This window comes from Neomonachus schauinslandi, chromosome 10 (assembly GCF_002201575.2).
Source record: "Neomonachus schauinslandi chromosome 10, ASM220157v2, whole genome shotgun sequence".
NCBI classification, from domain to species: Eukaryota; Metazoa; Chordata; class Mammalia; order Carnivora; family Phocidae; genus Neomonachus; species Neomonachus schauinslandi.
This window is the reverse complement of record NC_058412.1, coordinates 88251722-88278863: the sequence shown is the minus strand read 5'-3', so window position 1 is coordinate 88278863 and position 27142 is coordinate 88251722. Positions and strand designations below refer to the sequence as shown.

The 27142-nt window shown below is 46.0% G+C and overlaps 1 protein-coding gene across 4 annotated transcripts; it reads left to right on the top strand.

Moving 5' to 3' along the window:
- Positions 1–117: 117 nt before the first annotated feature.
- On the top strand, positions 118–27142 carry ENTPD6 (ectonucleoside triphosphate diphosphohydrolase 6). Of its 4 annotated transcripts, none has more exons than XM_021700662.1 (13): positions 118–409; positions 4207–4283; positions 6505–6648; positions 8066–8141; positions 8831–8866; positions 9773–9861; positions 10571–10650; positions 11268–11332; positions 20753–20854; positions 23327–23464; positions 25115–25171; positions 26364–26476; positions 26588–27142. In XM_021700662.1, exons 1-13 carry the CDS (start codon positions 118–120, stop codon positions 26684–26686), a joined length of 1368 nt encoding a protein of 455 aa, XP_021556337.1. In that variant the 3' UTR covers positions 26687–27142. The 4 variants fall into 4 exon arrangements, with proteins under 4 accessions (XP_021556337.1, XP_021556338.1, XP_044774442.1 ...); XM_021700663.1 differs by having other exon boundaries at positions 23324–23464; XM_044918507.1 differs by lacking the exon at positions 6505–6648 and having other exon boundaries at positions 23324–23464.

The window sequence follows — 27142 nt, the reverse complement described above, 5'->3', positions numbered from 1 at the left end:
TTGTCCCTGAGCACAGGGACTTCTGACTTGCCCCAGAAGCTTGTAGCCTAACATGTTTTTCCTGCTTCTCCTCCCTTTCCTCCAGCAACTGCAGCACAGTCCTCAGCAGACAGAGAAATGAGAAAAATACCAAATAATGGACACCTGAAGATGACAAAGGTGGCGTACCCCCTGGGGCTGTTCATTTGCCTGTTCATCTATGTCGCCTACATCAAGTGGCACTGGGCCTCTGCCACCCAGGCCTTCTTCAGCATCACTGAGGTGGCATCGGGGGCCCGGAGGGGCCAGCAGGCTCACAGTCCCCCAGGGACAGCTGCACGTGGTCACGAGGTTTTCTATGGCATCATGTTTGATGCAGGAAGCACTGGCACCCGCGTCCATATCTTCCAGTTTGCCCGGCAGCCTGGAGGTATGTTGGGTAGAAGGCCTTGACCACTCACTGCTAGGCTCTCCTAGAGCACTCACAGCAGAGCTCTTGGGATCTCTTCCACTTAGAGACAGTGGATGGGCTGGATGCCCTGCCTCGGACTCACCTGGGAGCTTGTCAAAAATACAGGTTCCCAGAGAGACTGGCTCAGGCATGGGTTGGGGCCCAGGAATCTAAATTTCCCAGGAGCCCCTGACTGTCCTTACTCACAGTAGTTTCTGGTGACCATCTGAGGGCAGCTGAGATCCCTGAGGGTGCTGGGTAGCCTGTCCTTTCCCAGCATTCAGCAGCAGGTCAGATGGCTGGGATCGTGACTTAGGCCAGAAGCTGCATTGGGAGACTTTAAGGCAGGAAGTTGCCCCTGACGCAGGCTAGTATGAGGCAGTCTGGGAAAGTTATGAACTAGCAAGGACCTAGGACCTAGACTGACATGGTGCTGCCCAGTGGGTCCAGTCAGAGTGACGATGAGAGTGGCCTCAGCAGTGAGGAGGGAGCTGGAGCCTGAGCCCCATTATAACCCCAGGGTGGGGGCCTGCAGGCTTCCGGCAAGAGGGAAGAAGAAGTTTGTGTGTTCTCCCCGTAGCTGCTCCTCTGGGGAGACCCAGTCCCTGCCCAGCTCTGCACTCATCCCTTCTCCCTTTGATCTCCTTCCCTGGCACCTCTTGTACCCTCCAGCTCTGAGGGTCACCCTCCAGCTTCTAGCCAGTGAGTTTTAAGTTTTAAGACAACTTTTTTTTTATGTTAATCACCATACATTACAGCATTAGTTTTTGATGTAGTGTTCCATGATTCATTGTTGGCATATAACACCCAGTGCTCCATTCAGTACGTGCCCTCTTTAATACCCATCACCAGGCTAACCCATCCCCCCACCCCTCTCCCCTCTAGAACCCTCAGTTTGTTTCTCAGAGTCTATAGTCTCTCATGGTTCGTCTCCCCTTCCAATTTCCTCCCCCTTCATTCTTCGCTTCCTGCTATCTTTTTCTTTTTTTTTTTTTTTTAACATATAATGTATTATTTGTTTCAGAGGTACAGGTCTGTGATTCAACAGTCTTACACAATTCACAGAGCTCACCATAGCACATACCCTCCCCAATGTCTATCACCCAGTCACCCCATCCCTCCCACCCCCCACCACTCCAGCAACCCTCAGTTTATTTCCTGAGATTAAGAATTCCTCATATCAGTGAGATCATATGATACATGTCTTTCTTTGATTGACTTATTTCGCTCAGCATAATACCTTCCAGCTCTATCCACGTCGTTGCAAATGGCAAGATTTCATTCCTTTTGATGGCTGCATAATATTCCATTGTATATATGTACCACATCTTCTTTATCCATTCATCTGTCGATGGACATCTTGGCTCTTTCCATAGTTTGGCTATTGTGGACATTGCTACTATAAACACCGGGGTGCACGTACCCCTTCGGATCCCTACATTTGTATCTTTGGGGTAAATACCCAGTAGTGTAATTGCTGGGTCATATGGTAGCTCTATTTTCAACTTTTCAAGGAACCTCCATACTGTTTTCCAGAGTGGCTGCACCAGTTTGCATTCCCACCAACAGTGTAGGACGGTTCCCCTTTCTCCGCATCCCAGCCAACATCTGTCGTTTCCTGACTTGTTAATTTTAGCCATTCTGACTGGTGTGAGGTGGTATCTCATTGAGGTTTTGATTTGGATTTCCCTGATGCCAAGCGATGTTGAGCACTTTTTCATGTGTCTCCTGGCCATTTGGATGTCTTCTTTGGAAAAATGTCTGTTCATGTCTTCTGCCCATTTCTTGATTGGATTCTTTGTTCTTTGGGTGTTGAGTTTGAGAAGTTCTTTATCGATTTTGGGTACTAGCCCTTTATCTGATAGTCATTTGCAAATATCTTCTTCCATTCTGTCGGTTGTCTTTTGCTTTTGTTGACTGTTTCTTTTGCTGTGCAAAAGCTTTTTATCTTGATGAAGTCCCAATAGTTCATTTTTGCCCTTGCTTCCCTTGCCTTTGGCAATGTTTCTAGGAAGAAGTTGCTTCGGCTGAGGTCAAAGAGGTTGCTGCCTGTGTTCTCCTTTAGGATTTTGATGGACTCCTGTCTCACATTTAGGTCTTTCAACCATTTGGAGTCTATTTTTGTGTGTGGTGTAAGGAAATGGTCCAGTTTCATTCTTCTGCATGTGGCTGTCCAATTTTCCCAACACCATTTGTTGAAGAGACTGTCTTTTTTCCATTGGACATTCTTTCCTGCTTTGTCAAAGATTAGTTGACCATAGAATTAAGGGTCCATTTCTGGGCTCTCTATTCTGTTCCTTTGATCGATGTGTCTGTTTTTGTGCCAGTACCATACTGTCTTGATGATGACAGCTTTGTAATAGAGCTTGAAGTCCGGAATTGTGATGCCATCAGCTGTGCTTTTCTTTTTCAATATTCCTCTGGCTATTCGGGATCTTTTCTGGTTCCATACAAATTTTAGGATTATTTGTTCCATTTCTTTGAAGAAAGTGGATGGTATTTTGATAGGGATTGCACTAAATGTGTAGATTGCTCTAGGTAGCATTGACAGCTTCACAGTATTTGTTTATCCAATCCATGAGCATGGAACGTTTTTCCATTTCTTTGTGTCTTCCTCAATTTCTTTCATGAGTATTTTATAGTTTTCTGAGTACAGATTCTTTGCCTCTTTGGTTAGATTTATTCCTAGGTATTTTAGGTTTTAGGGGCAATTGTAAACGGGTTCGACTCCTTAATTTCTCTTTCTTCTGTCTTGTTGTTGGTGTATAGGAATGCCACTGATTTCTGTGCATTGATTTTATATCCTGCCACTTGACTGAATTCCTGAATGAGTTCTTGCAGTTTTGGGGTGGAGTCTTTTGGGTTTTCCACATAAAGTGTCATATCATCTGCAAAGAGTTAGAGTTTGACTTCTTCTTTGCCGATTCGGATGTTAGGACAACTTTTAAGTTTTAAGACAACTTGTCAGCCTGTAGTCCTTTAATAGCCATATTCCAGTGTTTTATCTCCAAAGAGACATCCTTTCAAAAAGTTCTGTCCGTGGGGGTGCCTGGGTGGCTCAGTCGTTAAGCGTCTACCTTCAGCTCGGGTCATGACCCCAGGGTCCTGGGATCAAGCCTTGCGTCGGGCTCCCTGCTCCGAGGCAAGCCTGTGTCTCCCTCTACCACTCCCCCTGCTTGTGTTCCCTCTCTGTGTCTCTGTCAAATAAATAAATAAAATCTTTAAAAAAAAAAAAAGCTCTGTCCCTGATTTTTCCTCGGGTCTTCATGTCCAAATTCGGGCCAGCATCCCTCAGCCACCATGTGCCTCTGAACACTCCCTTGCTGTATGCACATGAATCCAGGGCCTTCATAATTTAAGACACTCCGTTTTTTTTAAAAGAAGGGAAAAAAAATGTTCTTTAGAACCTATACTACATCCATCCCAGGATAGAGAAATAACTTCTATATTTGCAGTTTAGAATCATCTGCCCTGCTCCTCTGTTAATGTAACGAGAATTAACCATGTTAAAATTTAGCAGTTTAGATGGATATAGTTTTGTATGTAAATCATACCTCAGGAAAGTTGGGTTTTTTAAAAAAGTTCTGGCCAAAGCATTAGGTAGAACACTCATCCTGTTTATCTGGGCTAAAGAAGCAGTGTTCCAGTCACTCTGAGATTGGTCTGATTTCAGACATCTGCCTTTAAAAAGTGTGGCTAGCCATAATTGTATATATTCATATATTCATGTATATGTTCACAGTTGTTCTTGTTTTTTAAACATGATTTCCCTTTAGAAACTCCCACTTTGACCCATGAGACGTTCAAAGCACTGAAGCCAGGTCTTTCTGCTTATGCTGATGATGTTGAAAAGGTAATGCTTTCCTCTCACGTCTATTCTTCAAATTTGTCTTCCAGCGTGCAATTTGTTAAAGCCCGCTCCCTTTGTCTTGAGTGCATAGGCCTATGCACAGAGGAAGGCATCTCTGATGGTGCTGCCCTGGGACATTTCATGCTCTTTAGGGTGGCCAGATGGGGGAAACTGGTACAGCACATGGGGCCAAAGGAGGACTGCTACCCCCAGGCCCCACCTTCCCCTACACCCCAGCTTCCCAGGCCCTTCTTCCAATCACCAGGCATGCCACCCAGAAGTCTTGGTGCGAATCAAAAGCACACAGGCTACAAACTGATAAAAAGCAGTATTTGAGAGTTTGTTTTTGTTTCAGTTCCTCTGACTGAAGATGACAAAAGTTGACTAAAAAAAACTGAAGTTAAAAATGTATTATGCAAAATCCACAAAACCAAATAAGTGTGAAAGTAATTTACTTAAACTGTCAAATAATGATTTTTGTAAATTTGTAGCTTTTATACTTTTCAACTCCTTAAAGCTTACAGCTGCACTAATACAGGACACCTGTATTTCCACTAAGGCGCTGATGAAATGGACAAGGTAGTAACATAGCTACAAGTTCCTTTTGATTCAAGCATGTTTTAAAAGCTAATACAGGGGCGCCTGGGTGGTCATTAAGCGTCTGCCTTCGGCTCAGGTCATGATCTCAGAGTCCTGGGATCGAGCCCCGCATTGGGCTTCCTGCTCCGTGGGAAGCCTGCTTCTCCCTCTCCCACTCCCCCTGCTTGTGTTCCCCTCTCGCTGTGTATCTCTCTGTCAAATAAATAAATAAAATCTTTAAAAAAATAAAAGCTAATAGATAGGGGCCCCTGGGTGGATCAGTCAGTTAAGCGTCTGACTTAGGCTCAGGTCATGATCTTGGGGTCCTGGGATTGAGCCCTGCATCAGGCTCCCTGCTCAGTGCAGAGTCTGCTTCTCCCTCTGCCTCTGCTTGTGCTCTCTCTCTCTCTTAAATAAATAAAATCTTAAAAAGATTTTTTCATTCTTGCCCACAGGTGCATCTTGATCTCACACAGTGAAGTCATAACCCTGCTTTCCTGTGGCTTGGTTAAAAAAAAATTGAAAACAAAAATCAAAATCAATGATATTAGAGTAACTATAAGGTTACACATGAGTAAATTAGATAGCTTTAAAATAAACTCATAAGATTTTTAAAACCGTACTTGTTTTAGTAGGCAGTACACATTCAAGTGGGACATATTTCATAGCTTCTCAGGGCAGATGCTGAGAACTCCCCTCCAGCTCCAGTCTCCCCTAGGAGGGCTGGTGTCCCTGGTTTCTTATGTGTCTTTCAAGGGCTAGTTGACATACCTATGAGCAAATTCATCTATATTCTTCCCCTCCCCTTTTTATTTCACGTGCACAATAGAATGGCATTCATGTCGTTACGTACTTCACTTTCATCACTCAACAATATAACAGAGATTATTTACTATCAGGATGTGAAGAGCTTCCTTGATTTTTCTGGCAATGATACTGCAGTGTGTACAGGCACTTTGAATTTATGGAACCAGTCCCCTCCTGAAGGACGTTCAAATAATGTCTAAGAAAGGCTACAGTTTGTCACCTCACTGAACTTCATTACCCACAGATGCAAGGGCATCCATCTCAGATGAATTCTTAGAATGAGATTTCTGAGTAAAAGGAAGGTACGTTTTCTCACTGGGCAGACATTGCCAAATTGTTCCTGCAGCATTGTAGCTGTTGGTAATACCCAGCAGTGCTTTACTAAAATTGTTATCCCAGCTCTGCCCTGACACAGGGCCTTAGCCAACTTTTGGATTTCAAGCATTCTGGCAGGCATAAATGATTCCTCTGGGGTTTTCAGCACCGTGAGGAATCCCAGAATTCATTCATGATGTCCAGGGGAATCACAGCTCATCTGAGGTCACCCGGTGAGGGTTGGTGACGGGGCTGAGCAGGGTTTTGGTTGCCAGAGTGTAGATCTGCAGGACCCCCCTTGTGTATCTTCTCCCCACCATGCTCCACTGCTAGGGGTGTTGCTCTGTACTCGCCTGGGGTCCCTGGTCCCTCACATTCACTAGCACCACTTAAGTCGTTTTCTGCCGATTTGGAAAGTTAGAAGAAAATGTGTTTATAAGTCAATAAAACCAAAAGGGTTGGGGGAGCATCTGTGACCCTGTATGCTGAGCTTTGACAGACCCTGCTTTTACCACATTCACAGAGCACTTCAGGAATTCAGGAATTACTGGATGTTGCTAAACAAGACGTTCCTTTTGACTTCTGGAAGGCCACCCCCTTGGTGCTCAAGGCCACAGCTGGTTTACGTCTGTTACCAGGAGAAAAGGCTCAAAAGTTACTGCAAAAGGTGATCTTACCCATTTCCCCCTGGGGGGTGGATAGCTTATGATAACTGAAAATACAAAATATTCAGCCAGTGTCTGAGCAGTCGAATGGGCTATGTAGAAACTTCCTGAAGAGGAAAACACATCAAAATGTTAACAGCATCACCTTTAGCTGTTCCTGTTTTCTAGAATGAACCTGTATTGTGTAATAATGCCAACTCTGTTTTAGGAATACGTTAAAGCCTGGGGCACCTGGGTGGCTCAGTCGTTAGGCGTCTGCCTTCGGCTCAGGTCATGATCCCAGGGTCCTGGGATCAAGCCCCACATCGGGCTCCCTGCTCAGCGGGGAAGCCTGCTTCCCCCTCTCCCACCCCCCCTACTTGTGTTCCCTCTGTCACTGTCTCTCTCTGTCAAATAAATGAATAAAATCTTTTTAAAAAAGAAAAAAAATAATACCAATTCTTAGCAAACTGCTTCATAAAATTGAAGACAAGGGAATTAAAAGGAAAAAAAAGAATACGTTGAAAGCCTTTGGAGGGCTTCCTTCCGTGCAGAGACTAGATCCTTGTAGAGGGTTGTAGAAGCCTGAGTTCCTGACACTTCATCTCCAGCCTCCGTGTTCTCACGGAAACTGCCAGTTCTTCTCTTGATCTGATCCACAGATGTAATTGCTAAAGAGTCCTTTAGCCTTCCCCTGCCAGGGTCTGGCTCTCACATGGCCGGGATTGCCCCCCCAGGCCTAGTGGCAGCCCTGCAGAAAGACTTTGGAACCCTGTTTCTTACAGGTGCCTGGATGGTTATTGTCAGGCACATTAGGGAAACTGCTTTCACCACCATGGTCCCCTTCATCCTCTGTACTGTTTCTAAACTGTGCGGCCACTAAATGTTGAATTGTTGCACATTGGTCAGGGTCCCTTGTAAAAGTTACCTGTACATGCTCGAGTCTGATTGTGGGCCACCAGTGCAGTTGGAATGTGCAGATGGACTGACGTTTCTGTGTGTCAGTACTTGCTAAAAAATGGGGAGGGAAGTGCCCCCAAATGCTGCTGCTCACTCTCTTTGCCTCCCGGCTGTGGAGCTAACTCCTGGGTCCCAGGCTGAGCTCTGCCTTGAGGGGCTTCCAGTGTCTCATCTCCAGTCTAAAGCAGGGCAGTGTTTGGGGGCCCAGCAGGCTCAGGGGGACCCCTGAGCTCTTCCAGCCCAGAGTGGCTTTAAGACAGGACTCTTCAGGGTAGCATCTGCCTTCGCCAGCCCAGACAGTAGATAAGGATATCACTTGCAGAGGATTCGAGAAATTTAAAACAAAACATGAGCTTTGTTTCTTCACAGCACCAGCTGACACCCTCTGCTGTTTTGTCATGACCTGCTGAAAGCACAGTGTAATTGGGAACTTTGAGTTTAGATTGTAAAGGATAAAGACTTGTCTCCCTTTATATTTAGGTGAAAGAAGTGTTTAAGGCATCGCCCTTCCTTGTAGGAGATGACTGTGTTTCCATCATGAACGGAACAGATGAAGGTAGGGTCTCCAGAAGCTTGCTGTGCGACAAGACTGTCCTGGGAGACAAGGCTGTGTTCAGGGCTGCTATTGGCATTCCAAGTGGGAGCGTTCTCCTCAGTCAGACGTGGGCAGGCAAGAACTAAAGTGATGGTCTCATTCCGTTCACAGTGTAACTGTCTCAGAGGATCTTTGGGGGGCCAGTATTAGAGACAGATTCACATTTCGACTATCTCTAAACCTGGCACAGATGAAGTTTCTGAAAACAAATCATCTTTTCAGCTTTAAGAACATTTAGAGAGAATCCCCAATTGCTACCATATTTAGAAGTTTGCTGTTGCATTGTTAATGCTGAGAGAGAGAGACCGTTAGGTTCTTCACCAGCCCCTGATTTTAAAATATGACCAGGGGAGGGGAGAGCAACATTTGGTTCTCTTTCCAAAAAGAGGAAGTTCATGATATAGAATAGGAGGGAGAGATGTGACATTTGACAGAGTATTGTAGTGTTTTAGTATGGCATCTTCTGGAACAGTCTGCCAGAAGCTGCTGGGTGACTTGATGACTGATGCCTCTTCCTGTAGCTGATCTGGAGGCTGAGAAGTGAGGGGCGCTCACTTCTGCTTCTGGAATCTCAAAGTGGTCATTTGAGTGCGTGTGTTGTTTACAGCATCTCAGGTGATTCACGTGCCGTCTGTGACCCTCTCTTGTAGGCGTTTCAGCGTGGATCACTGTCAACTTCCTAACAGGTACATTCTTCCCTCTCCCTGAAGCTGACAGTCCACAGATGCCATTCTTGATGGCAGAGGTCTCATTTCTACTCTTTAAAATGACCCCTTGGGTTTCTCCAGTGGTGCTGGTTCAAAGTAGATCATTGGGTTGGGTGGGGGCTCATCAGAGTGGGCATCAAGCTTGCAGATGAAAATGCTAGGGAAAGGAGCTTCTCTGTAGGCCTGGTTTTCTCCAGCATAGCTCCTGCCCCTTCTCGACTGCAGCCACATTAGCCAGGGGCCCTGTCCTCTCATTTCTAAGGGAAGTCATGAATAAAACCAGTCGTGCTTTCAGTTATTAAATGTGGTGGGAATGCTCTTCGCCTTAGAATTGAATTCCTCTGCTGTAGATAGAACAGAGAACAGAAACATCTGTTCTTAGAACAAGATGGCAAGGAGTCATTTTTCTTAGATTATTCTCAGTACAGGTTGATTTTTGTCCCTTTATTGTAATTATGGCAAAACCAGTGTGTGTGAAACGCATATATGAAAAAGAGGCTTTGTGGCAGAATTTGCCCCTTGGGGATGGAGAGCCATGTTAAGGGACACATTAGGAGCCCAGTGCTGGGAGAAGGCGTGCCTCTGTGCATGAAGGGACAGGATAAAAGTCATTGTCTCCGGGGGTGAGCAGTAGATAGGGCAGGCCCGGCTTCTCTGCTGAAGGTCGGTGTTGTCTTATATTGTTAAAGCCACAGCTGGCAGAGCTGCATTCATGCCCCTTGAACATGTGCATCCTTCCATGGAGATTGTTAAATAGCCACAGCTGTTTCTCTGTTTTTCTTTCCACTGAGGGGCTTGACTCCTAAACTTCCTTTACTTTTTCAGCTGTTCTCATCTATTTACTAATGTGACAGTATGTGTTGGTTTGTACTCACTGTGCCCCAGGCAGTTTGAAAACCCCAGGAAGGAGCAGTGTGGGCATGCTGGATTTGGGCGGAGGATCCACTCAGATCACCTTCCTTCCAAGACTTGAGGTAACCGGCCTTTGCCACCCCATTGTGGCCCCCACCCTCCAAAGGCCACCTGCCCCCAGGAGTTGCAGCCCCTGGGGGAAGGCCTGTTGACCTGGTGTCTCTGGGCCTGTGCAGTCAGTTCCTATCCTCACAGCCAGATTCATTCACAGTTAATTCTTCTTCGCTTGATTTTATTCTGCCTGGGGGAGAAAATGGAAATGTGATCTTCAGTGGGATGATAAATTAGAAACTACCTGGAACCCTCAGGGCCATAGGATGTGAGATGTTCCCTTTTCCCCCAGGACAAGCCAGAGACAGGGCCATTACTTAGTCTGACTCCAGATGGGGAGAGAGCCTCAAGCCCTGTGTGATGGGACGTTATAAAGGAGATGAAAATGCTTCCAATCTAGACTGTCTGCTGCTTTAGCCACAGTGCCTTCCTCACCCACCACTGTTTTATTGTTTTTATTTTTAATTTACAATGGAAAAGCACTTAAATTTACTCATAATTGTCTTGGTTGGGCCATATTTGTCAGAATGGTAAATGTTAGTTATAAAGAGGAAAAACATTTTTTCATTTTGGACATTTTATTTTTCATTGCTTGTTCAAACTCTTTTGAAACATGTGACTTAATGAAAAACTAATTTAATTGAATACATCTGTGAGTACCCTGGTCTTTTCAAAAGAAAGACCAGCAGGAAGGATAGCATTCCTCATGTTCTTCCACAGGATACCCTCCAGACCTCCCCGCCTGGCTACCTGACATCACTCCAGATGTTTAATCGGACCTACAAGCTCTATTCTTACAGGTTTGTTTTGGGAGTGGGGGTGGAGAGGCTGCCCATCCAGGAGTGTGGCTCAGCCAGCCCTGTGCAGTGACCAGAGCACCCGGAAACCCCCCTGCTGGGGGCTCTCCCTCCAATACTTCCTCCTCCCTTGCTGTTCCTTCCTCCTCCTGCCTTCTCCCCACTTCATTTTTCAGTTCACCTACAGTAAAATCACATTCCCTTTTTTTTGTGCTTATTTTGTTCTGCTTTGGAGGAGGTTTCTAAAAGGTGGGGAAGAGCCCATGGATTGTGCAGGAATTTTCTTGGCCATCTATTTACCACATGGCACCTTCAGTCGATTCTTGGTGTAAAGCATATATACTCCATAAAGATCAGGGCACATCTGTGTCGTTCAGTGGCATCCACAGCTCCTAGGCAAGCTCCTGTTAGGTAATAGGCTTTCATTTGTTGAACTGAATGCCCTAACCTCCATAGAGAGGCTTCTAGAAGCAGAAAGTCTACTGCCTCGCCACAGGTTTCCTCCCTTTCCCACTTGTTTTGGATTCAGGCCAGGTGAACGTACTGGAGGCAGGATTGAAGATGTTACCCAGCGCTTCCTGTGGCAGGCCAGCCCCTCACCCAGGATTTTCTTTCCACAGCTACCTGGGGCTCGGTTTGATGTCGGCGCGGCTGGCGATTCTGGGTGGCATGGAGGGGAAACCTGGTGAGTGGAATGAGAGTTCAGAGCCCTCCTTGCTCAGCAGGCTTGAGGAGCCTTTCAGGAAAGGTGCTTCTGCCCTCCACTGTCACAGCAGCCCACTGGGCCCTGGTCCTCAGGACTAGAGGAGCCTAGGAGGGACGTGTGGGGAAGAGTGCACACGTCGGTGTGCACTATGTTGGTGGGCACTATGATGGTGACAAATAGTAATGTGTTTTACCTGTGTACATGCTAAGTTATTTTTTAAAAGGAAGAGATGCTGGAGAAGTCATTTCTCAAACACTGAGCTGTGGGATTTTAGCCACCAAGTAACTGTGTTTAGTCATCACCTGCGTTTGGAGTGGACTGGTTTTTAAGCATCAGAAAGGAATCTTATTCTTCATGATGGTACAGGAGAAGCCATGAGGAGGTGATTCTGGGGCTGCTACTGGGAAGCTGGGGAAAGTTTTTCCCTCATTCACAGTGATTCTAGTGTTATAAGGATGTCCCTCCATCTTCTCTTGCTCTGTGAAGGATCATTAAACATGAACTTGGCCCCTCCTACAGACACAGCATTGAACCGGAGATGGCCAGGTGAGGATGTTTCTTCCCAGGCCTTCTCTGATCTTTCCTGACTGGCCTGGCTGAGGAGAAGCCTGGTGCTGGCCACCAGGGTACATGAGCTCTTAGGAGGTCTTAGGGGATCATTATGTCCCAGTTTGGGAGTAGGGGAACACTACTCTGAGGCTGGCATTGGCCTGTCTTTCCTGATGACATCAATTAGGGCCCAAAGGCCTTGACCCATGCGTCTGGTCCAGATGTGTGTGTGCGAGCCCATACATACCCTCTAGCCACATGCCCTTCCCTCAGCCCTGCCTCTCCTTGCCCCACACCTGCTCCCCTCCACAGGCCTAGCACTTCTCTGCACTTCTTTCAAGGGCCTAGTTGTTCTAACTGGAATTTTTGTTTTTCACGTACATCTTATTTCAAATCCAGGTGTTTAACCTCATTATGGTATTCCTCTTTTGCAAACCAAAAACATTTCCATGTCTCAGAAACACTAGCAGTTTTCACTGTGTGGCCAGAAAACACCTATTTAGCCAGCAGGAAGAAGGCAGTTACCCATTTGCCTGTCCATGGCTAGCCTTAAACCCATCAGCTACATAAAGTACCTACTTGGGACACATAGGGCTGTAATACCTGCCAAGAAGGGTATGGACAGCTCCTTGCCCCAGAGGAAACATCTCCCTATTGTGTTATCTGTTGTTGCACAAGTACACACTAAACGGAGTGGTCAAAACGAGCAGATATCTCATGATTGCATAGGCTTGAGCTGGGCAGTGCCTCTCCTGGGATCCCTGGGGCTTGTGTGGTGACAGCGGGGGTGGCTGGGTGTATGTCTTACACCTCAGTGCTCCCCCATGTGGCCTCCCCAGCAGAGCAGCCTGCACTTCTCTCTGGCAGCTCAGGAAGGGAGACTGCCCTGAAGTCACATGCTGTCATATCCTGCGCATTCTGCTGGTGAAAGCAGGCCCAGGCAAGAATCAAGGGCAGACATAGGGATTCACTTTTCAGCATGCACATCCTTGAGGGGTGGCATCATGGGGCCAGCTTTGGAGGCCAACCACCACACTTCCTTTGTTATTTGTGGGGCCCCAGATTTTGTGCTGTGGGGCAGCACAGATACATGGCATGGTGGCATCGTCCTGGCCCTGCCAGGTTACTTGCAGCCTCATTCATCTATAAAATTGGGTAGTGTTGGCTCCCCTTCTATTAGGGTGGTTGTGACAGTTAACTGAACAACACTTGGCCCGATGCCTGGAACCCTGAAGCCCCTCAGTGCGTGTAAGCTAGGAAAGACTATGTTTCTAAAACTGATGAGGCTTTGTGGCGGCTTCTGTGATAGAGAAAGGCTTTCCTCCCCTAGCTGACCTGGAATGCTTCCACAGGTCGGGTTTCATCTGGCAGAAAGGAAGAGTGTTCCTTTGCCCCTCCAATGCCTCATTACTAGTATTGGGGAGGAAAAATTTTTCTTCTACCTTTCAAGATTCTTTTGGCCTATTAATTAAATTCACATGAGACAGATTATTAGAAAAACAAATTTAATTATGTATGTACAGGAGCCCCATAAGAATATGACACCCAAGGACAGGTCAGGCAATTGAGGCTTATGTGCCATCCTGAACTAAGGAATAGGATAGGGGACTGGGGCTTTAAAGGGGAGGAGGGTGATTCACAGGACAGTAAGAAGAGCAGATGTTTGGTCATTAGATGTTTGCCCTTGCATACAGAAGTCATTCTTAAAAACTTATCTCTGTTAACAGCTCTCTTTCTGGGCCAGCTCCCCTATCTAAATTCTTTTAGATAGTTAAGAGAAAGGTAAAAGTTTTTCCTGAATCTGCTAGGTCTAGATTGTCTTTAGCTCAAAATAGTCCACATGCCGAAGTGGCATATTTTGGGGTCATGTATTTTACTCCCTCTCAGTCCTATCTTTGAAACTTCCCTAGGAAGTTTCACAGTCCAGAAGTGAAGCTGCTAGATTGCTCCATCTCACTGAACCAGGTTCTTAGTGCCGATAAAAAATGGGTTCAGTTAGACAGTTGTGTCTCATTTCAGGAGGCAGTGATGCAGGCGGGCTCCCAAAGTTAGGCCTGTGGTGCAAGAAATCAGGTATTTAATAAAAGCCATTTCTGTGGAAATAAAAAATAGTGGTTAATGATTGGAACAGATTATAATCCCAGTTTCTGCATTCTGAAGGCAAGCCAGTTGACAAGATTTCTAGATGTCGGGCTTGAAGCACCTTCAGACAGAGTGAGGGCAGGCAGCGGCAAACTGATAGGTTTTCCTGTTGCAGTTTCAATGTCTTTGATGATCTTTCTGAGTGGTCACCCTTAGTTCCATAAAGCTGTCTGGCTATATCAGAATTTACACACATCCTTTTCAAATAGGACATTCCAGTCAAAGCCTTGGTAATGTAACCAGTGTTTGTGGTTGTGTCCTGGAGACACAAGGAGAAGAGGTGCACATAACTATATTGCCATGAAAATAAGAATATTCTGTTGCCAAATTGTGGAAGGATAAGGTAGAGAGAAAAAATAATTGTTTCATATTTGTTCACAAAGGTATATCTTACCAAATTGTTGGTAGCTTAGGAGAAAAGAGTAAAAGGTTTCCTTAAATCTGGAAAAATGAAACATAAAACAACAGGCAGTGTTTCAAACAAAAACTCATAAACATTATAATCCTCCTCTGTTTATTCAGTTCCATATAATTAATAGTTGTTCCCCTTAAACCTAGTTTTCCCTTTAGTTCTGGAAAATCTTACCCAGCCCAGTTTTATGGTCTTTAATGTTATCAGAAACCTGGAGGTTTCTGACAAGTTTTTGACAAGTCCACTTGTCAAAAGTCCTTTTCTTGAATCTCCTTGAAGGGAAGTGCTTTTGCAGGAACACTTTACAAAGCATTAGAGTGATACAGTAACTGTAAGTGACAAAAGACTTAAGATGCCCATTGTTAAAGATCTGATGAGAGTTCATTGTAGCAGAATTGACAAGTCTGGTTATTTCTGTGGTATGCAATATTTTAAGGTAATAGCTAGAATTATGACTGATAACATTATACCAGGGCGTATCAGAATTTTAGGAATTTCATACAATTTTTATAATACTTATGTTAGTAAGATTTACCTATATAGTATAACCTAAGAAGGCTTATCATCACTTATTTGACATGCCTACCAGGTAATTTAACATATCAGATAAACTCATCTCTTTTTGTAAAGAGAGAGCACATATTTTTTGAGATGTTCTAGGGGCCCTCTTAAAAAATCTCAAACTGAGTTTAAGGCCATAAAAGACTTCATTTAGAATATGATGTTGGAAATTTGTCAAAAATATCACAAGATTTGGACACTTGACTAAATAGGATCACAGATCATAACGAAGCATTACTTACCTGTTCAACCAAAGTGACAAAGGATTTTAAGGGCAAATACAGAATGTTACATAGTTGTGAGCAAAACTGATCAAAGACCTGATAAAACATGGAAAATTATTTTGATAAAACATAATCTGCTTTTTGAAGACTGGTTACTTAGAAGGTGACAAAAAGCCTTTCACAGTCTTATCAGGAGCAGGCCAGTAGTCCCAGAAAACTGTCCTTTCAGGTGAAAGAACATTCAATTTTGGTTTCGTAAAAGTACACTCCTGATTTTAAAGCTTCATTTTACAGCCATTAAAATAAATTCATTCAGTCTAGCCAACTTAACCACACAAAGTAAGATTTTCTCTGTCTTTCTAGCTTTCCATTTAATCTGTCTTTATTTTCCTCTTTCCCATCTGGAAATAACCAGTTTTACTTGGGACAAATTTACTTTCCCTTATTTTCCCTTAACAAAAATGCCTCTTCATACCTCATACCTCTTCTTACTGAAAACACATCTTACTTTCCTTGCATACAGAGTTGTTTCTCTTATATTATTTCTAGTAATTTTAGTTACATATATTAATTAGAATTAACCCTTAGAACCCTTGACTAAGAAATAAGCAGTAGTGAACTGTGTCACACCAGCATTGTTTAAAATGGCAAACTTATAAATGCATTTAATAATTTCTAGAGACATATGCTTACTCATGACCCAAATGCCTTTTAGTTCTTCTGTAAAAGGAAGTAATAGTGTCTAAATCTTTGTTCAGCAGTTAAAAGTATATAAAACTATGTTCGGTGTTTTATCTTATTTAGAAATGGTCTGGATATTCAGTGAATTTAATTTAATTCATCATTTAGCAAAAGTTTAAAGCTTCAGCTTACCTGAAAGATTTGGGAAAACCATTTTTAAGTACACATACCATAAAACATAGTTTATTGCTAAAAAGTTCACCTAAAAACCTTTTATACTACTTATACCTATTTAATTTTCTTGTTCTTAACAAGTAACTTAACAAGTTAACAACTGTGTTTAAACTGCTTCATGAGACACTAGACAAAGTCAGCCATCATCCCAAGCTATGTTTCTTGCTGACAGATTTTTGTAAGAGATAGCGTGACCTTTAGTAAACCAAGGTAGAATAAAAGTATTATATTTCATACTGATAACTTCTGAGGACATGCCTATCTTAATCAACAAACTTAAACTAGTTTTTATTTACTAAAAGTTAATACTAAATCACATGAACTTGAAAAACATTTGGGTTAGTTTTCTTTTTTTAAAAGATTTTCTTTCAGGGCGCCTGGGTGGCTCAGTTGGTTAAGTGACTGCCTTCGGCTCAGGTCATGATTCTGGAGTCCCGGGATCGAGTCCCACATCGGGCTCCCTGCTCGGCGGGGAGTCTGCTTCTCCCTCTGACCCTGCCCCCCCTCATGCTCTCTCTCTCATTGTCTCTCTCTCAAATAAGTAAATAAAATCTTTAAAAAAAAAAAAAAAAAAGATTTTCTTTCATAATTTTTTAAGTAAACTCTATGCCCAGTGTAGGACTTGAACCCACAACCCCAAGATCAAAAGTTACAGGCTCCACCAACTGCGCCTGCCAGGGGTCCCTAGTTTCTATTATATTCCTGAGAATTCAATTTATATGAGCACTTAATTTCTTTAAATCAATTAAGTAGAGCTTTCTTACAAATTAATTTTGTTGACATAGAAGATTATACCCAGGGCGCCTGGGTGGCTCAGTTGGTTGGGCGACTGCCTTCGGCTCAGGTCATGATCCTGGAGTCCCTGGATCGAGTCCCGCATCGGGCTCCCTGCTCTGCAGGGAGTCTGCTTCTGCCTCTGACCCTCCCCCCTCTCATGTGCTTGCTCTCTCTCATTCTCTCTCTCTCAAATAAATAATAAAATCTTTAAAAAAAAAAAAAAAAAAAAAAAAAAAAAAAAAAGAAGATTATACCCAACTTCTTATATATATAGAATACATAAACATACAGACAGATGTAAACTGAGACCTTACAGCTTCCATACACTTAAAATTTCCTGTGAGCCCAAGTTCCAAGTGACAATTCCCTCTTTTGTTTTTCTTCTGATAAGAATTACCTCCCTGAATTTTGAATTTTGTACTTTAACTTTTAAATCACAAGGAAAAATGCCCATTACAGGTCTTTTAAGATAAATTGGGGAGAGGGGATTGGAAGAGGTGAACTCTGAGCTGCCTCTAGAGCTGCATTTTTAGTTTTGCAAAGATTTGTAAGATGAGCACAGTTGCTCTCAATTCCTTAAAAGAATAGGGTTGCAACCTAAATGTCATCATAGTTTGATCCACCCATCCAACCACATTATCTTCAATGTGTTTTTTATATCAGGGAGCTTTGGAATGTTTTAGTAAATCCTTTTACAGAGGCTTCAGAAGGTTTTTCTTTCCCTCTGGGTACATAGTTTCATTTTAGCTTAGGGGAAGAGACCTAAAAAATCCTATCAGGCTCTGAATATCAGCTTCCAGGCTGGCCAGTCTCCAACCACAGAGCTGTTTAAAAAACTCTTAAATATCTTGTCATTTTTCAGTCGGGACAAACAGCAGGTGTTTTCTGGGATTAATGGAGTATGCCTTTATAAAGTCTACATAAAGCATTTTAACAAAGGCCTCCTTTCTGAGTGCACATTTCAACCTTAAACCTTTATCTTAGGAAGAAAAGCCTCTCTGTCAGCCCCTAACATGAGCCTTCAGCTGATCATTTGTAGGAAGGCCTAGGAGAAATGCTAGTCATCTGTTTCCTGGTCGGGGGTAGTATTGGTTCCAGGGGGCCATCTGGCTTGTCTGATAACTACAATATAATCATAATCATGGGTGGGAAGAACACCCCTTAGCAGCCAAAGTCCCTATGAGTGGGGTTGTGATGGACATCAATCTGTTTAATTCAACTTAAACTTTAATTTGGTAGGATCCTCTAAAAGTCTATTTTAAGGGCTTTATAATTTTAAAAATATGCTGTTGTCTAGGGGACATGAATTATTTGGGTGGGGGCCTAGGATATAGCTGCAAAGGACATTGCACAGGAAGGCCTGAAGCTGGCAGAGCCTGATTATAGAGCCTGCAAAACGAGCCTTCTGTATAAACCTTATTATCTACCTTGGGTGCTTCTGTTAAATTCTCTCTGGCTTTTAGTATTTACATGAGTAACCTGTATACCCTAGGCTTAGAGATCAGGCCAGATTGCTGTCTGTAAATCTTAAGGAAAAGGGAAGCTAAAATAAGCAGCTGGGTGTTTAAGGGATTTTCTGGGGAAGGTGGAGGAGTCTGAGAGTTAAGAGAATTTGCTGAGGAGACAGGGCCAGATTTTAATGAGGGAAATTTATGTTGGATGGGGACTTTAATTTTTGTTCTAAGTCTAATTTATCTCCCCCCCATCTTATTAAGGGAGTCCCTAAAGCTTAGCTGTTACATCTCTTTGTGTCTATTTTTTTTAACTTGGCTTTTTCATGGGTATCAATAAGACAATTATTTAGGAGGAGAGCTCTCAAATATTGTCAATTCAAAAGATCCATTGTCGGGCCATTGGTGAGCAGGATCTTATATTAATCTCAGTATGACACAAACCTTAATAAGCCTTTTTATGGCTTAACCATGAATACAAGAGGTATCCCAAAAGAGGGTGCAAAAGATGTAGCCCTTATAAGATCCAGAAAGTTTACTTCCAGAAATAGTCTAAGACAGTAAAGCCCTGTTGCTATGGGCAATAAGAATGGTGTAGTGAAAATGCTGTCTCCGGTTTCCTGTGAGAACATGAGGCACCTCTAGTCACAGACCTGCGAATCTGTGACACCAGGCAGGCACTACTAGAATGGGACTTTTCCAGCACTAACAAAACAGTGAAGGTGAGATGACAGAAACCTTATGGACCAGGACCCCTGTAACAAACTCTCCTGAAGGCTGGCACAGTCGGACAGGAAGTGCTGCTTGTGACTTAAAGTCTCAAAACCCCAGGCTACCGAGGTCCATGTGATATATGCAGAGAGAACATTCTCACTGGTCATAAAGACAACCTCTCAAGACATGAACAGGACAAAAGGAAAACCCCTCCTAGGCACATTAACAGCTTGGCTGGGCCTTTGGTGTCTCAGAGCCAAACTGTACCAGAGGGATGTGCTGCTGGGTTGGAGATTGCGAGGTTTTACAGAGTTCCTTGTATGGAAATTTTCTTGAGTTTGACGGGTGACCTAATGTCAGCCTGGCCTGTAGTGTGACTAACTCATCCTAACGTAGGAGTCTTTGGGTTAGGTAGGGAGTGCTTAAAAGCTTTTAAGTTCTCAACCCATGCCCACCAGTTTTGCGGCTTTGGCTTCCAAGATGTCCCCTAGTAATTGCCTTCACCTCATGTGCACATTGACCCGAAGCAACATTTGTCTAAACAGACACTGGCCTGGTGAGAACTGTGAACTCACCAGTCTGTGAGTCCAGCGTGAACAGCAGGCTTTTAGGGACTAGGCCTGCATTCTACCCTGTGGTTTTCATTCTTATGACAAATGACACAACAGACAAGAAACATAAAAAGCAGTGACTATTTCTGGGATGAAACGCATGAATAAAAAAGTCAAGAGTAATAATAAATCTTTACCAGTCACTATACCCAAGGAACTGGTTCCACAAATATTTTCTCCAGCTAATCTAAATTTGGAAGGGCGGGGCTGGGGGGAAGCTTCTCACCACTTACTTCCACTGGACCCTGCAGGCAGGGATCCAGGAGCGTGATGGGGTAAGAATTCTTATTTCTGCCGCACCTGTCGGACGTCCCAGGCTCTCACAGCTGCCGCAGCCCCGGAACACACAGTGTGCAGCCGGTGAACTTTCTCCTGGCTGGCTCACCAACCACTGGGGAGGAAAGGTTTTTCTCCTGACCTTCTAGATTCTTTAGTCTATTAAATTGACATAAGGCAGATTAATAGAAAAGCAAGTTTACATATGTATGGGAAGAAAATGACACCCAAGGACAAGTTGGGCAATTGAGGCTATGTGTCATCTTGAGCTAAGGGGCCTGGGGGCTTTAAAGGGGAGGAGGGTGGGGGCGCCTGGGTGGTCCGTCGTTAAGCATCTGCCTTCGGCTTAGGTCATGATCCCGGGGTCCTGGGATCGAGCCCCGCATCGGGCTCCCTGCTCAGCAGGAAGCCTCTTTCTCCCTCTCCCTCACTTGTGTTCCCTCTGTCGCTGTGTCTCTCTCTGTCAAATAAATAAATAAAATCTTTAAAAAAAAAAAATAAAGGGGAGGAGGGTGATTCACAGGACAAAAGAAAAGATGTTTGGTCGTTAGATGTTTGCCCTTCCACACAGTGGTCATTTAGATAAAAACTTATCTCTGGTAATACCTCTCTTTCTGGGCCAGACTTCCTACTTAAATTCTTTTAGGTAGTTAAGGGAGAAGTAAAAACCTCCCCTTCACTAGCATACAGGCCTCCCCTCAGCAGAATCCACATCCCAGTCTTCCTGTGGTAATGTGCCTTTCTTCTTCTTTATCTGTTTATTTCAGCTGAGGATGGAAAGGAGTTGGTCAGCCCTTGTTTGTCTCCAGGTTTCACAGGAGAGTGGGAACATGCTGAAGTAACATACAGAATTTCAGGACAGAAGGCAGGTACGGTGGAGTTCTCATTTGTAAGTGGTGTGTAAGGGTTAAGAATGGCAGCCTGCCCTCTCTCTCCCATACCTTCCAAATACCTCTGAGAAGCAGGGAGGCTGTTGCCAGACCTCATTCACAGACAAGCCCTTACTTGTCCAGGAAATGGAAGTAGCTCTGTGAACCGTCAGGGCTGCAGGGGGCCCTTGCCAGAACACACTGGGAATGGCTGGTACAGGCTCTCTCTGCACAAGGCTCCCTTGTCTGTTGCCACATGCTTTCTTCCAAAAGACTGCATTTCCTAACAAGCCTCCAGTGAGGAAGGACCTGAGCATTCTCCCACTCCAAGACAAATGGCTAAGTTGGGGCTGTTGGCCCAGGGGCGAAGTGAGCGCATCTCTGAATTGAGGGAAAAACAGCTTCTTCTCCAGTGGAGTCACGCATCACCTTAGGCTGCATGGTGAGCACAGGAGAGGCTGCTCTGGGCTGTGTAGCCCCTGGCCTGTGACAGTGGGTGTGCTGTCCCACCAGCCTGGACCCTCTCGCCCCACATGGCTGGTCTTTGTTGCCCTGCGCTCCTTCAGTTTGTGCTAATAGAAACATTGAAATACTGTTTCCACGCTGGACACATGGGCAAGAAGTTTGCCTTTGGTGACAGAGCTACTTCTACTCACATTTCTGGCACCAAAGGCACACCAGCCAATTTCCCCACACCAGCCAATTCTCCATCCATGAATAATTCTATTCAGACTGTCTTTGGAGTTAATGCAGACCACAGAGGTTAAGGGCTCAGTCCCACAAGGCTCCCCCCACCCACCCTCCACTTTAGATGCAATAGCAAGTCCTAGGCCTCCTATATTTCTGACCAGCTGACTACCAACTGGGGGTTCCCACAAGCCCCCTCCCCTAAATAATTTGCCCGAATAGCTTTCAGAACTCAGGAAGGCACTTTATTTACTATCACTATTTTATTATAAAAGATACAACTCTGGAACAGCCAAATGGAAGAGATGCAGAGAGAGAGCCTCCACACGCTCTCTAAGATCTCCACTTCCCAGGCCCTCCATGTGTTCACTACCCAGGAGGCTCATTGAATCCATCGTTTAGGGTTCTGGGAAGCTTCCCTACACAGACGTTAATTAATTAAATCTTTGGCTGCTGGTTGAACTCAATCCCCAACCCCCTACCCTCCCTGGAGGTTGGAGAGTGGGGCTGAAAGTTCCAACCGTCTATCACATGGTTGGCTCCTCTGACAACTAGCATCCATCCTGAAGCCACTGGGGACCTACCGATAAGAGTCCACTCATTCACATAAACTCAGGTATACTTGAAAAGGGGGCTTATCGTGAATAATGGAAAGATGCTCATCTCATCCCCATCACTCAGGAAATTCCAAGGGTTTTGAAAGCTGTGTCCAGACCAGGAACAAAGACCAAATACTGGTTTCTTATTATCTATTGACCATGAAGGTCACTGTGACTCAGCCAGCCACTCATGCACTTGATGATACGTGTCAGGCTCTGCAGCAGCCACTGACTTATGGCTGACACTTCAGTGTGAGGAGTTGTTAAAACACATGAGAAAGTAACTTGAAGGAAAAAACAGAAGGAGGAGGGCTGAGGGGAAGATTGCAGTTTTAAATAGATGGCCAGGGAAGGCTACATGGGGTGGTATTTGAGCCAAGACATGAGATGGGGAATGAGCCACATGGATCGAAAGCAGCACTTCTCCAGGCTGGAGGACCAGCATGTGCAAAGGCCCTGGAGTGGCTGCTGTGTTTAAGGAACTAGGAGGAGGTTGCCTGGCTGTCCTGATAAGGGAGAGTGGAGAGAAATAAGGTCCAACAGGCAAGGGCACAGGGAGAGCTGGCTGGAGCTGCTTTGAGGCCGTGGGCAGGTCTGCTGGTGGAGATGGGAAGCTGAGTCTAAGGGTGGGTGGTAGGATATCGACATCTGTTTACCTCTGGAGCTCTCTTTTGTCATTCTTCCAAGCAAGGGTTTAATGATCTTAGCTGTGTGAGCTTGACAAGCTGTCTGTTAGGCCTCTGTTTCCTCATCTGTGACATAAGGAGGTTGCAGGCCCCACCTCCAAAGTGGCTGATGGGACAGAGTAAGGCCCTGCATGTTTTGAGCTCCACAAGGGCCGGCAGAGAGTAAACAGAGTAAACAGTGTGAACCTGAACCCACTGGGCTACATCAGCTGAAGGCTGTTGTCATCCAGGGTTGAGGGCCATGCCATCTCTAGCCACCTTCACACTTTGGGTTTCTCTCCCTTGACCTGGGCCCGCAGTGCCATGGCTCCTGAAAAGTTGCTGTTGGCATGTGTGGTGTTGATGAGCACCCAGACTCGGGTAAGTGCTGTGCAGGTTTCTTGTCCTGCCTCACCTTCCAGGTCAAGGTCTCAAGTCACTGGGAAGGGCCCCAGGGGCTGTGTGGCCCAGGTGCTGAGTCCCCTAACCATTGTGTTTGTGCTTTTCTTTTGCCCCAGCAGTGAACCTCCATGAGCTGTGTGCCAGCAGAGTATTGGAAATCCTTCGAAACAAAGTGCACAGAACGGAAGAAGTGAAGGATGTGGATTTTTATGCTTTTTCCTACTATTATGACCTTGCAGCAAATGTTGGCCTCATAGGTAAGGGTGGGGCTGAGGTGTAGATTCTCTGGGCAGAGGGCCCACAGCAGAGAGTAATCATGTTGTCAGTCACTCTCAGAGTAACAGAAGTAGACAGGAGGGCAGGTGCTTGTCATCTATATAGGAAGTAGTAAGCCTCCTTTTTATAAATAAATCAGGTCTTTGAGCTGCTTAGTAAAGTTACATTGTCAGTGCAGGAACAGTTACTTGCTGTCAAGTTGTTCTGCTCTAAGGCAGAACTGACTCACCTGTGTAACTGATCCTTAGTCGTTCCTGTCTGGCCCCAGGTCTCTGGCTGAGGGAGCCTTTGTGACATGGTCACGTGGCCATCTTTCCCCATATGGCACCCAGGCTGGCATGGGATGGGGTCAGCGCACTCCACAGACCACCCTCAGGAGCTTATGAGCACTATGGTATCTCAAGGCTCACTGAGCCACCTGCTGCCTGGGCCCAGTGTGCAACACATCCAGCCAGGGGTGGGTAGTACAGGTGGAAGGTGACCTCTTCACCCCTTGCTTGGGCCCAGGTGTCTTTGGCACAGAGCAAGGTCCCTGGGGTACGTCCCAGTAGCTGGCCCCATAGTTACTTGGCCTGCTAGGCCTGAGGGCCCCTGCGGGCTTCCCATAGCTGGAACAAGGGTTTGTTGATCTGTACTACCAGCTATGGACATCACAGTGCTCAGGGTCTACTACACGCAAACCCGGCCTGGCAGTGTGCTGGGGGCTCCACCCTTTCAGGCTAGCTCAAAGGGACCTCCCCCCCAGTATCACCTTGTCAGTTTGGGGCCCCTCACCCTGGCTTTAACCGACATCGTCCCAGAGTGTCCTCAGGAGATGCTGGGCCGTTCAGAAAGCTCTTCCAACACCCTTTTGTGGTTACACATGGCTCTGAAAGAGCTCTTGGGTCTGTTTTCAGAAATGGAATCCATCTTCAACGATGACATTTGCTGACTCAGCAAATGCCCAAAGTCGAGGAAAAGTCAGTTCATTGAGCAGCTGCCTCGTAACGAAACATAAATGTGTGGGACAGCTCTATCAAATGTAGAGGTTTTGGGGTGCATTGAAGAAACAGTTGCCATTCTTGAGAGTTGGGGAACACAGCTTTCATGCCTCCTTCCCTGGGAATGTCACAGAGGCCTAGGGCCACTCTGTTCTGCTCTCTTCTGGGGAGCCCTTAAGGGCTCTGCCCATTTGATCTGAGACCTGACAAACCACTTCTTGGCGTTTTTTAAAGAATTTTTTTTTCCCACATTCAGAAAATTTATACCAGAATGCCATTGCTGGACTCAGGGCCATAGCTTGAGGAAACATGTCCAGTTCTTTGCTTTTGTTTTTTTAACTTAAAATGAAGAGATTGCTCAGTCTGTGGGGTCCAGGGCTCCTGGTGACCTTCCTGTGAGGGACCCTCGAAGACCCATAACTGCTAATCATCCCCATGTGGTCCTGCATGGAACACTTGCCCACCCCCCGCCACATCACCTCAGACACATGACCAGTGCATGTGGGGCCGCTGCCCTGCTTACACCCAGGCTTGCAGCCAGGCTGGACACACTGCCCCATGTCATCCTCACGGGTGCCAGCCTCAGGGCCTTGGTGGCATCGCTGCTCCAGGGATGCTGGTGCAGACCAGGTGCTTGGTCTTGTCCTACAGATGTGGAAAAGGGAGGCAGCCTTGTCGTCGGAGACTTTGATATCGCGGCCAAGTATGGTGAGTAGTGGTTGACCTTCCAGGTGAGAAGGGTCAGGGTGGGAGGCAGGGACCCTGCCCCACCGTGTGGTAGATGCAGCTTAGTACTTGTGAGGCAGTACTGGGAGCTTCCAGGTTTGGTTCCTGATTCAGCCAGCCGGACGAGTGTTCAGAGGTAGGGGAGGGTACTCGGGGTCACTGCTGGGCCCAGGCCACAGGTCCACCATGTCCTGTGTGACCGCAGCAGGGGGAGGGGGAGGGGAGCCTCAGTGTCCCCAACTCTGAAAGTGCATATTTCTAGTCCTAGGGTGTTAGGAATGGGCTCTCTGGATTTCACATCTTCTGACACTTCTTCACTATAGCTCAGGTGATCGTTACAGGGATTTCCCCTGAAAGTGTCCCAGCAAATTCACAATGGTCACAGCAGACCCAGCGTGTGGGGGGTGAGGAGCTCTTCCCCTTGAATTTGCAGGTGGCTGACCCTCTTCCTCCCCTTTGTCCATCACAATCCAGCCTGATGGGGAATGAAATGAAGGCTGGCTGTAAATATTCTGCTCTTTGGTTGCTGTTCCCAATTACAGATCAAAAGAGTTAAACTTCATATGTTTCTCTATAGAAAGTCCTTTCCCCCTCCCTCCCCCCAAGTGGATTTTTTTTTAAGCTTTCTTGTCACTTACGGGTTTATCCCATGGATACCTGGTGTCCACGACTCTTCAACAGGAAAAGGTTCTGAACAGAATTTTGGGAAGACTGTTGGTGTGTTTGTTCATCTGCCTCAAGAATAGTAGAATGTTCTGAGACAGCTTTGTCGGTATTTACATTCCCCAGAAAGCCCAGATTCACACCTGGGAGAGGTGTCCAGAGTCATGGGTGCAGAGCTCTGCCCTGTGAGACTGTGGTCTTCGGCTCATGACACCAAACCAAAACATACAAGTCCTTCTTGGTCTTGGAGGCCAGGCCCAGTGGAGGCTGGTTGGCCTTGAGACCCTACCTTTTGGTGTGCTCTTGGTGAATCACCTTCCTGCTCTAGGCTGTAGTCTTGTCTAAACCAGTGAGAACCAATGAGGACCTGGGGCCAGCACAGAGCCTGATATAGGGTGGGCACCTGGAGTGGGCAGAGCCAGTCTGCCCAAGCCCCCCCCCAACCCCCCCCTCCCCCCGCCTGGGAGTGAACCACCTGGAATCTGATTGGGAAAGGGCTCTCTCACCCCAGTGTGCCGGACGGCGGAGACCCGGCCACAGGGCAACCCCTTTCTGTGCATGGACCTCACCTACATCAGCCTGCTGCTCCAAGAGTTTGGTTTCCCAGAGAACAAAGTGCTGAAGGTACGGACTGTCTCTAGGGTGCCCTTTGTGCCCTTTATGGCCTGAAGGGCTGGGGGCACTGCTTCCAGTCTCCCAACCATGCCCACTCTGCCCCTCCCTTTGTGTTTCAAGCTGACTCGGAATATCAACAATGTTGAGACCAGCTGGGCTCTGGGGGCCGTCTTTCATTACATCGACTCCCTGAGCAGACAGAAGAGTCCAGCCTTGTAGCAGCCAAGCCGCTCCCAGCCATCCTCACAGAAGCGGCTCCACCTCCATGAGAACAGACCTTCGTGAGAATAGACCTTTGTGGAACCCCTTGACATGTTGGGAGGAAGCCACTGCTCAGGCTGCCACCCCTCTCCCCTTGGCCTTGCAGACCTGCCTCTGGACAGGCAGAGGGCTGCAATGTGACCCAGGCCCAGTGCCTTCTGCCTTGGCTCCAGGTGGACAGTGAACCAGACAGGCAAAGGGCACATGCCAAGGCCAGGGTGATGCAGCCATGCCATCCCCCACCTGTCCCTGTCTGCAGGGTTGGAGTGGTTATAACGTGTTTCTGTGATAGGAGTCTTGTTTTATCTCCCTGCCCCTGTCTGGTCTCCTCCCATCCCCAGGGCAGACCTTCACCTTCTCCCCAGAGACTCAGTGGGGAGGTTGTACAGGTTGTCCTGGCTACTCTCAGGGTGG

Coding starts and splice junctions, on each gene's coding strand:
- ENTPD6 (XM_021700663.1), top strand. CDS start 118: ATGAGAAAAATACCAAATAATGGACACCTGAAGATGACAAAGGTGGCG. Junction 20,855..23,323: donor AATTTCAGGACAGAAGGCAG/GTACGGTGGAGT, acceptor CTTTTGCCCCAG/CAGTGAACCTCCATGAGCTG. Junction 23,465..25,114: donor AGCAAATGTTGGCCTCATAG/GTAAGGGTGGGG, acceptor CTTGTCCTACAG/ATGTGGAAAAGGGAGGCAGC.